Source organism: Rhinopithecus bieti, unplaced genomic scaffold, assembly GCF_001698545.2.
Source record: "Rhinopithecus bieti isolate Rb0 unplaced genomic scaffold, ASM169854v2 scaffold_25394, whole genome shotgun sequence".
NCBI classification, from domain to species: domain Eukaryota; kingdom Metazoa; phylum Chordata; class Mammalia; order Primates; family Cercopithecidae; genus Rhinopithecus; species Rhinopithecus bieti.
Window position 1 is genome coordinate 787,372 of NW_016811676.1, and position 11,400 is coordinate 798,771.

At 37.5% G+C, this 11,400-nt stretch overlaps 1 protein-coding gene across 1 annotated transcript in view; it reads left to right on the forward strand.

Moving 5' to 3' along the window:
- TTC3 (tetratricopeptide repeat domain 3) overlaps window positions 1-11,400 on the forward strand; it is a 132,831-nt gene that overhangs the window by 11,208 nt on the left and 110,223 nt on the right. The window contains 6 exon segments of the mRNA XM_017894623.1: window positions 6,775-6,929; window positions 7,495-7,537; window positions 7,852-8,002; window positions 8,460-8,547; window positions 9,731-9,784; window positions 10,770-10,890. Of these exon segments, the coding sequence (XP_017750112.1) occupies window positions 6,775-6,929; window positions 7,495-7,537; window positions 7,852-8,002; window positions 8,460-8,547; window positions 9,731-9,784; window positions 10,770-10,890 (612 nt within the window).

Sequence of the window (11,400 nt, forward strand, 5' to 3'; positions counted from 1 at the left end):
TTCACTTTATCTAACATAGTTTAATTTATAGTGTTTTCATTAACTTTCAAATCAAGTATTTTTAAAATTTCTATTTTGATTTTTTCATTGACTTATGAGTTACTCAGACATTTTAAAATTTTCAAATGTGTCTGTATTAAGTTGTTTTCCTTTAATTATTGATTTCTTAATTGTGTTGCCAGAGAATGTTTTATCTTTTAATATCTTTTTTTTTTTGCCCTTGCTTTATGGCCTTGTACATAGTGAATTATTAGAACTGTTCTGTGTATACTTGTGAAGAGTATATATTCTGTAATTGTTAAGTGTCTATTAGGTAAAACTTGTTGTTTGTGTTGTTCTGGTAGTCTTTATCCTTATTAATTTTGGTTTATCGTATCTTAACTGAGGGAAATGTGTTGCAATATCCTACCATTACTAGTTTCTAACAGATTTCCTGTAGTTCTAACAATTTTTGTTCTTCTGTATTTTGAGACTTTTATTAGCTACGTGCAAGCTTAACATTATTTTCCTAGTGGCTCGAACCTTCACTATATTGTGATCTTCTCTAAGTTTGCTTCTTTGTCTTCGAGGCTTTTTGTCTGATCCCATCTTTCTTTTGGTGCTGATTTACCTGGAATGTTCTTTTCTTTCATTTTACTTTGATTTTTTTAAGTGTCCTTACATTTTAAGTGTCTCTTATAAGAGACATAGTACTGGATTTTTCTTTTAATCTCACCAGACAACCTCTGTCTTTTAATTGGTAAGTTCCAAGTGTCTTGGTTGGTGGTTGACTCAGTTTTAGATATTAAAAAAAATCTAAAAGTATTTTTATTTTACGTTTGTTCTTGACAGATCATTTAATGGATGTACAGTTGTAGGTTAGTGTTTCTTTTCTGTCAGTAGGATAGGAATACTAGTCTAATGTTGCTTATACAAAGTGTGCCGCCAGTTTTATTTATGCTTTTTCCTTTTTCTTTTTTTTTGGAGATGGAGTCTTTCTCTGTTGCCAGGCTGGAGTGCAGTGGCGCGATCTCGGCTCACTGCAACCTCCGCCTCCCAGGTTCAAGTGATTGTCCTGCCTCAGACTCCTGAGTAAGTGGGACTACCGGCGCCTGCCACTACGCCTGGCCAATTTTTGTATTTTTAGTAGAGATGGAGTTTCACCATGTTGGCCAGGATGGTCTTGATCTCTTGACCTCATGATCTGCCCGCCTCAGCCTCCTGAAGTGCTGGGATTACAGGCGTGAGCCACTGTGCCCAGCCTATTTATGCATTTTTGAAGAAAATATCCTTTTTTTTTTTTAGTTACGTTGGATTTTCTGTCTTTGGTGTTACATCATTTCACTTCTAAGTCTACATAGAGATTATATTTATCCTATTTTGGATGCATGTGTTTCATGATTCTGCATTTTGTGTTGCATGAGATCTAGAAGTTTCTGAGCCCTGTATTCTTTAAATATTATGTCTCATTAATCTCTTCTCTCCTGCTGGAACTTTAACTGGATATATATACACACTAAACTGTTTCCAGATCACTTACTCTTTATCTTTCATATTTTTTATCTCTTTGTTTCTCTTTACCAGAATTTACAGTGCTGGGTAATTTCATAAGGCATATATTTTAGTTCACCAATTTTCTCTTCAACTGTGCCTCTGTTAGGATATCCTCTGTTAGGAACTTTTTGGGATGGGTTAGAACCCATCCCATCTTTTTTTTTTCTTTTAATGATTACATTTTTAATTTCTAAAAGTTCTGCTTGGTTCTTTTTTGATATGCTCAGTCATTCTTCACGTTCTCATGTTATATGCTGATTTTTGTGACCCTATAGCTATTCTGTAGACTATATCAGACATTCCCAATGTCTGATATCCTTGGGGAGGGGGATGTCTAAACTTAAGTGCTTTTTTTTTTTTTTTCTGTTGTCTCTCCCTCAATGTAGCTGTCACCTCATGTGTTTGGTGATCATTGATTACGAACTTCTGTTTGATCTTTGTGGGAATCTTGAGAGTCTAATTTGGGGATGCTTTCTTTCTGAAAGCATTTCTGTCAGCTTTGTCTGGGAGCTAGGAAGTTTAGGTGGCATCACTTTTAAGTTCCTACGTTTTGCTTCTAGCCCAGGGCTCAGTGTCCTGATCCTACTACTGCTCTTGGTACCACCACTTGTAGCACTAAACTGTAGCCAAGTTTAATTTCTAGCTCAAGGTTTGTTGCTTTTGCATGGAGAGGGTGGCTTCAGATGTTCCCCTGTTTCTATGGTCTCAGCAAAATCATCCAAAAAGTGTTGTTTTTTTTTTTAAATCTAGGATCTACCTTTTCCTCCCAATAGTACGTTCCCCAGAGTGTCTAGTTCACCATAACTGATGGGGTCAGAAGCTCTTTATTTTAGTATTTAATTTTAGTAGTATATTTTTGTTTGTATTAGAAAAAATTTTATGGTACCAAACAAGCTTTCTTGGTGATATCAGCATTTCTATTGAAACTAGTTTACATCTAAGTTAAGATTTGAGTTATCCTAAAGAAAACCATTAAGTAAATAGCAGTACAGATGACAAGTGGATTGCACAGTATATCCTCTAGATCTATAGTGACCCTGCAGAGATAAACCTGTGATAGTCAAACAGTGTGAAAACTGCTGTCAGAGACATGGATAGGGTGCTCTTGTTTAGAGAGAAGAGGTGCAAAAATCAACTTGATGGTAGTGGGAAGATCAGGAAATGCTTCCTGGAATTGGGTATTAAGAACTGATAGCATTAGGTGGTTACAGAATAAGTTTTGTTTGGGAAGGACTGGGGTATGACTGGCTTCTAGGTTGTGTGTCGTAGAGTGACTGGGGATAAAAGCAGGAGCAAGATCACAAAAGGCCTTCTATGCTTATATTAGGGAAGTTAGACTTTATTTTCAAGCTGAAGGGAAGCTGTTGCATGGTTTTAAGCAGTATAGTGACATGATCAGAGTTTTAGAGGGTGCCAAGATTGAAGGCAAGCCTGACCAGTTAGGAGACTGCTTGTTAAATTAGTTCAGAGGAGAAACAGTGAAGGCAGTGGCACTGGGCATGAAGAAGTATATGTGTGCTAATTTCAGATTTCTTAGGGAAGCAGAAATGACAACAGTTTGCGATCAGTTGGACAGAAATGTTGAAGGAGACTGAGGAGACTAGGTTGACTCCCAGGGTTTAGGTTTGGGTAGTAAAATGGCATGTAGAACAATTAACTGATAAACAGCATACAGAAAGAGGAAAGAACTTGGTTTCATATGTTTGTTTTGAGGAAAAGATGTTTGTTTTGAACTTACTGATTCAGAGGGGCTTGTGGGACATCTTGGTTAAGATCTTGTTGTAGTTCTAGTAGGGTCTAGAAGTCAAGAGATACAACCTCGCCTGGAAGGATTTGGGAGTCTTCAGCATTTGGAAGTTTGGAAGCCATTGTTTACTGTAGTGCGTATGAGATAATTTAAACTGGTACATAGATAAACACTTGAAAAAATTTTAATAGATAGGAATTTAATGTGTATGAGAAACATAACTTGCACATCTAACCTTTGATAATCATGGACATCATCACTTAGGCCAAGCAAGCTCAATAAAAGGGAAATATTAACTAAAAATATATGTGATACATGGAAATGGCAAAAATCATGGTGAAGCTATGCAAATGATGCAAGTTCAGAAAGTGCTCTGTTAAGTCATGGGTGTGGTGGATAAATTCACCCAAGGAGAGAGTAAGAGTGAGAAGAAAAGAGAGTTGACATTGGGTGGCGGGGAATGGAGAAGAAGAGCCCATGAAGGAAACTGAGGAAGAGCAGCCAGACGAATAGGAGGAAAACCAGGAGAAGATGGTCTTTGGAGTCCAAATGAAGAGTTCTGAGGAGGAAGTGGTCCACAGTGTCAAGTAAGTTGTAAGCTGAAAAGTGCTCTTTGGATTTAGCAATTAAGGTAGACTATTTAGCTGGAAGCATCCAAACCGTGGATTTTAAAAATACTCATCTAACGTTAATGTTAATGATAGCTGGTATTTAGAGCATTTCCCATATACCTGGTACTCTTCTAAGCACTTGACATGTATTAACTGATTGATCAGGTAGGTAATATCATTATCCCCATTTGATATGCGAGGAAACACAGAAGAAGCACAGAGAGGTTAAGTAACTTGCCCAAGATCACACACCCAAGGAAATGAGAGCCAGGATTCAAGCCGAGAGTCTTGGCTACAGAGTCCATGTTCTTAACCACTTTGTCACATTGCCTCTCTAGTTAAAATACAAGGCTGGGTGCGGTGGCTCACGCCTGTAATCCCAGCACTTTGGGAGGCCGAGGCGGGTGGATCACAAGGTCAGCAGTTCAAGACCAGCCTGGCCAATATGGTGAAATCCCGTCTCTACTAAAAATACAAAAATTAGCCGGGCGTGGTGGTGGGCGCCTGTAATCCCAGCTACTTGGGAGACTGAGGCAGGAAAATCGCTTGAACCTGGAAAGTGGAGATTGCAGTGAGCCGAGATCGTGCCAGTGCACTCCAGCCTGGGTGACAGAGTGAGACTCTGTCTCAAACAAACAAACAAACAAACAAAAAATAGAAAATAAAATTTACCCCAGTGTCGTAATTACAATACAATTGGTGCTGTGTGTGTTATCAGTGAGATTTGCCAGACTTGAATGATCAGTATCAGTCTGCCAGGTATGAGCACATTAATTGTATTGTAATTGACGCCATGATATGTGGGCTGTGACAGTTCTTGGCTCTTTCTGTATTTTATGCCAAAACAATTTGTAAGACGAGTGAGTTTAGCATATACGTCATATCATGTGCTATAGTTTGGGTGCTCCATTATCTTATGTTTTCTGGTCATGGTTCACTCTTAGAGTTAAATTTTTTTTAAACTCTAGAAATATTCATGCCAAATAGGTCAGGTTCTAGACATTATAGATAAGTAGTCTTTTGTGAAAGGTCATTAGTGATCTTCATGAAAGCAGTTTCCCTTGAACGGTCGAAGTGGAAACCAATTCGTAGGAGGCCGAAAGTGAATGAGAAGGAGGATTCAGATGGGTGAAAAACGAAGAGTTCTTGATGAAGTTGAAGAATGGCTGTGGTAGGAAATCAGGAAGACATGAGCCATAATGACTCTTGGCTATGATCAGAGAGGAGTTAATAAAAAGTTTTACAACTGGTTTTGACCCAGGTAGTGTTCTGAGGTGTCACCCTGGGGTGGGAGAACCTAGTGAGGTAGGCAGTGAAGTTCATGTTAGTTGAGGAGGCTGTTAAACTACAAGGCTAGAGTATTGTGTGCATGGACCTCGATGTGGCTGGGATGATGACAGAATTTGGAGGAAAGAGAAAAACACTGTGAACTAGTTGCCAGTGATCTTGAAACGTGACAGTAACCAAGAGATAAATAGGTGACAATGACAGGAAAAGTAGATGTAGTAAAAGAGAGTGTTTGAGAACAGAAGCTATGGCAACTAAAGACTGGATTTGAATCCTTCCTAGCTTGGTGACATGAGCAAATTACTTGATTTAAGTGAGCATTTTCCCATCTTTACAGTGGAGATGATGATAATTGTGCCTGCTAAGAAGAACTGCTTGAGGATTAGTGAAATAATGCATGTAAAACATTTGGTACAGTATGTGACACATAGTACAAATAATTTGCTAGGAAGATTGTTATTATTCTTCACTTGTGAGATTGTGAAGTTTTCATACAGCAATTTGGACATCATGAGATGGATTGATTAAATAAATAGATTTGTATTTCAAGGACTGGTGGTGGTCTTGCTTTGGAAAGAAGAAACTTGGTTTATCCTAACAATAGTAGGATAATAATGGTGAAGTGAGAGGTACAAGGAATAGTGTTAATGATGTGCTGGTGATGACAGGAAAAGAAAGCCATTATATGGGCAAGAGCTAGAAGTAATAAAATGGTGCATTTTTCAGTGATGTTTAGCCTATGTAGCTATTCTCTGATAATTATAAAAATCCTTATTATTAAAGTTTCTTCAGGAAAAAAAAACCCTTAGTCTGAAACTTTAGCACTAACCCCTTGGTCCCCATTGAAATAAGTATTTTAAAACATGGCTTTTGATAATGTGAGGGTTTTTTCCTTTTTGCAATTTAGCAGTGCTGATTGTGTATTGCAGTAGTTGTGAGAGTGTTAGAAGCAGCAGTCCATAGGAGGATGGAAGGTCTGGATGCTGCCTTGAGGAGTTAGGAGATTGGCAGACTTCCCCTGCACCACTCTAGCCCTACTCCTTTGCCCAAGATAGAAACACACTGAGAGATGAGTAGGAAAATATGAGCAGTTGATAGGAAAGTTCTCAGTGGAGTCAGGATTTAGGTCAGGCCAGGAGGTTGAGAATATAACAGTTTGTGTATGATGAAATGGCGCATTTCACAGAATGCAGTAAAAGCAGGTAGGGTACAAGTGCAGCAACGGGAAGATGTCTTTTCTTCATTCAGCAAACACTTTGAGAGCTTACCATGTGCTAGGCACATACAAAGATAAATAAGATGCCCTTAGTGATCCTCCATTTAAAGGAGACATGTAAACAGATTAACTTAGAGTAGAGATGGTGAATATGTGAACCTAAGGAAAGGAAGAAATAGATTAAATTATTTGGAGAGAGTCAGGGGAAAAGTCAGCAGAATGGGGACAAGAGTCTTTCGGAGCTCAGTGTTCTGATAGAAGTTATTTCCTTGGGACATAGGTTCCAAGTATTTTTCTAATATACCATAGAAGCCAGGAAAACTTTCTTCTATCATCTCAAATGATTTAATTACTGACTTGAGTTTGTGTTGTCTCCTTAGACTTGTGCATCATGGACAATTTTGCTGAGGGAGATTTCACTGTGACAGATTATGCCTTGTTAGAAGATTGCCCTTACGTGGACGATTGTGTCTTTGCTGCTGAATTTATGAGCAATGATTTTGTTCGTGTGACTCAGCTTTACTGTGATGCGGTGGTAAGTAGGTTTGCTAATTTTTCATTTTTGACATTGTGTACTGAAGATTTTCTGGTTTAGGGCTCTCTGAGTAAAGATGCTTTTGTGTTACGTGCATTTTGACAGGGAGGTACACATGCTGTTGAAAAGTTGATTTGAGTTGCCTGAACCCAAGAGGCAGAGTTTGCAGTGAGCTGAAATCATATCATTGTACTCCAGCCTGGGTGACGGAGTGAGACTCTTGTCTCTTAAAAAAAAAAAAAAAAAGAAAAGTTGATTTGAGAAGGAAAAGTAAGCACTGGCTCAAAAATAAGATTGTGGAATGCCAGAAGACAAGTGGTGGCAAAAGGTGGTTTTCTGACAGGGAATTAGAAAAGCTCTTGGGGAGAGCCATAGAAGCAAACTCAGGAAATACTGTAAAAAGGGTCTCAAATTAAGACTCATTGGCTGAAGATGTGTTTGAAGCATATAAATAAATGTCCACTGAAAGTTCTTTGGTTAGTTCTGGTAATCCTTAGATCAAAAATCAAGAACTGTACTTTTCCATTTTATTAGACACAAATCAAAATAATTTTCTTCTTTTTAGGGTATGCAATATAAAGATTATATCCAAAGTGAGAGGAATTTAGGTGAGTACACTGGTATTTTTAATGTTAATATATGGAAATACTATAAAGGGAGGTCCATCCATGCTGTCATAACAATACAACAGATTTATATGCCTTTTAAAATGTATTCTTACTAGTTTTCATCTAGAAATCAGAACTTTTCTTTGTTAAAATAGAGTTTTAGCCAGCACTTAAATATTCTTAACATTTAGCAGGCTAAAATACTTCATTCATTTCTTCCCTCTCCATATCCATTTTGCCTTTTACTATTAACAGTGTTGATTTATTAAAAAATGAGGCACAAACATTAATTTTAAACTTTTTTTTAAATTAAGAATTTGACATCTGCAGTATATGGTGTAGTAAACCAATTTCTGTCCTGCAAGATTATTGTGATGCCATTAAAATACACATCTTCTGGCCACTTCTGTTTCAACATCAAAACAGTTCTGTAATATCACGATTGCATCCCTGTGTGGACGCCAAGTAAGTTACTATATGTTACTCATTTTGTATGGACAGTGATAAGCATGTTACCCAATACCAAGGAATGCAAGTTCACTGGAAGGCTTATGTCTTATTCTTGTGTGCTGCTCAACTTTTGTCTAATAGGGTGGAAAAAACAAAGCTTGAGATTTGGATATGAATGAATAATTGTAACATAATCAGTGAAATTCTGAATAGAATCGTACTAGATGGTAGACTAGAAGCTGAGTCGGGAAGAATTAACATGTTTGTTTATAAATATCAGTGTTATAGTACAAAAGAGAGGAAAAAGATACAGTATTTTGTTCACTGAATAAATAGCTTAGTTATTGTTACCTAGAGTGAAGAAAAAGAGAACTTATTTTTTTAATGGTTTGAGATACATAGCTAAGCATAAAGTTCAATGAATTTGTATATATGATAATCTAATCTTTTAAAAAATAAATTTGTCTTTAAGCAATTCACGTGCTTCTGAGATAAGTTTGAAGAAATTACAACATCTTGAGTTGATGGAAGATATTGTGGATTTGGCAAAGAAAGTTGCTGTAAGTGGTAGAATGGAGGTTCCCCCTAAGCCCTTGGTTTAAATAATATAAACATTTATATAGTGTTAGGCTCATATGACTAATTTATAGCAATTAACAGGTAATGGTTTTAGTTTTGGTTAACCTGAGATGAATCTGCTATCCATCAGTGCGTGCTCAGTATTTGAGAGATCAGGGAGATGACTGCTGTCATGGTTCTATGCTGGGGACCAGGACTGCATCTTGTCATTAAAGGATAGAAATTGGAACTTGTCGCAGAAAGTGGGGCATGGGTTCATAGAAACCTTTGCCACAGGTTCTGAAAGTGATGTGCTCTATCTGTTGATATAAAAACACATCACCATCAACAAGTATTTTGTCTTTGGGTAGGTAGACTTTATCAGGGCAGATTTGAGGAGGTGTCCTTCCTTACACTATTGAGATAAGTTGAGAGTTTTTGTGGTTTTAAAATTTTTTTTGAAAGCTGTTGGATAAGCTTTTTAAATTTCAGTTGGTTGTGGAGTCAAGTGTTGTTCTTGGTACTATTAAATTTAGAAAGGCCATTCTGATGTTTATATTCTGCAGTAGTTATTTGCAGTAACATACAAATGTTAGCCATCACACCTGGCCTAGTGTGAGCTGCCACGCCTGGCCTAGTGCAATGAACTTTGAAAATTCATGTTGGCTGGTCATGGTGGCTCATGTCTGTAATCCCAGCACTTTGGGAGGCTGAGGCAGGTGGATCATTTGAGGTCAGGAGTTTGAGACCAGCCTGGCCAACATGTTGAAACCTTGCCTCTACTAAAAATACAGAAATAGTGGCACGTGCCTGTAATCCCAGCTACTTGGGAGACTGAGGCAGGAGAATCTCTTGATCCTGGGAGGCGGAGGTTGTGGTGAGCTAAGATTGTGCCACTGCACTCCAGCCTGGGTGATAGAGTGAGACCCTGTCTGAAAAAAAAAAAAAAACTCACATGTCTAAAGATTACACTAAGTTATTTTACTACTAGAACCCAATGGGAGACTATTTTGGAATTTCTTGTCTTAGGGTCTTAAGGGGTAACTTGGTCATGTAAATGCTTGTTGGAAGTGTACTATTGTGTACGTATAGTAGTGTTCCTAAAATGTAGGCCATTTTTCCATTAGAAAATTCAAGTAGAATTGACTGAATAAGGAAAAAATATGTCCCTTTTTTATTTTTCAGAATGATTCATTCCTCATTGGAGGCTTATTGAGAATTGGTTGTAAAATAGAAAATGTAAGTGTTAAACACAGAACCTGACACAGCCACTGTGGATGAGTGGCAGTTACCTCACTGCTCATTTCCCCTTGTATTGAGTCCATACGCTCAATGTTCTATATGTGGGGTTTGGTAGTATTGACTTCTATATTTTCTTTAAGCAGACTCCTCATTTTGGGGGTTTGGATCTTTTTTTTAACCCATGTGCATAATGTAATTTTGAGCTTATTTTACAAGTTGATTCTTTTTCTCTTTTAGATTATTTACCTGGCTTATGTTTCCCCAAATGAAATTATTAGGCCTCTGGTATGAGTATTTTTTGATATGTAATTACTAGGTAATCTCCAGATTCAATGTTAAACCAATTTTGAATTATACTGATGCCATAAACATCTATGTTTACCTTAAGCCCATTGTTAACTTTAATTTTTGAAGTTACTTTAGACACTAGAAGTACAAATAACGTTTCTGTGAATTCTTGATCCTTCATGGAGATCACTGTACTGAGTGCCCATTTGCCCAGACACATCTTCCCCTTGTTCTTTATCTCCTTATTCTTCTATTTGTCACAGACCACGTAAAATATGTAGTTCCTCTGGAGAACTTTAATCTATAAATTTAACCTTGGGGTAAGGATGGAGGTCTTTGTGTAGATGAGATCTGAGAACCCTCATCCACCTTGTTATATTGCACTCGCCTGCTACCCCAGGCAGTCTGGCCAGGTTGTAGACCTCAAATTCCAGGTCTGTAATAATTGCAGAAGCATCTTGAGCTCTGAGAGTGGTCTGAGGTCTCCTGAAGAGGTAACATATGTGAGTCCATGGTGTCTGTTAATTTACATGTCAGTCTACTCTAGGTTACGTGCTGGAGTAGCAAAAAATAATTGGTTGTACCAGTTTTGTATTAAAGATCTGACATACTTGCATAAGATGAATTTATAATGCCACATGCAAATTTAGAATTAATAACCAAGTCCCCATTCTTCATTTCTCTTTTGAAACAGAAAATCTTGGCAATGGAAGAAGCTCTGAATTGGATAAAATATGCAGGCGATGTAACAATTCTAACTAAATTAGGATCAATTGACAATTGTTGGCCTATGTTAAGTATTTTCTTTACTGAATGTAAGTATAAATGCTTTAAATTGTTACTTGACTCGGTTTTTAAAGTTATTTGGGAAAATGAGATGTGTAGTTATGTGATTTCTGATTTATCTTAGAAGTTTAAACTGATAAGAATAGATACTACACTTGATCTTAGCCAGAAGGCCGAGAAGCGATGTCTTCTTAGAATTTTAAAAAATGTTTTTTATGTATGCCTGAAAAGAGAATTTCAAACCAGTAGTTAATTTTATTCTGTATTTTTTGTCTTAATGATTTTTGTGACATTGTACTTTAAAAATTTTTGCTGAATGGATATCGTAAGTTATTATATGTAATACTCAAAGAGACCACAACTGGGCCAGGCATGGTGGCTCATGCCTGTAATCCCAGCACTTTGGGAGGCTGAGGTGGGCAGATCACGAGGTCAGGAGATCGAGACCATCTTGGCTAACACGGTGAAATCCCGTCTCTACTAAAAATACAAAAGAATTAGCCGGGCATGGTGGCGGGCACCTGTAGTCCCAGCTACTC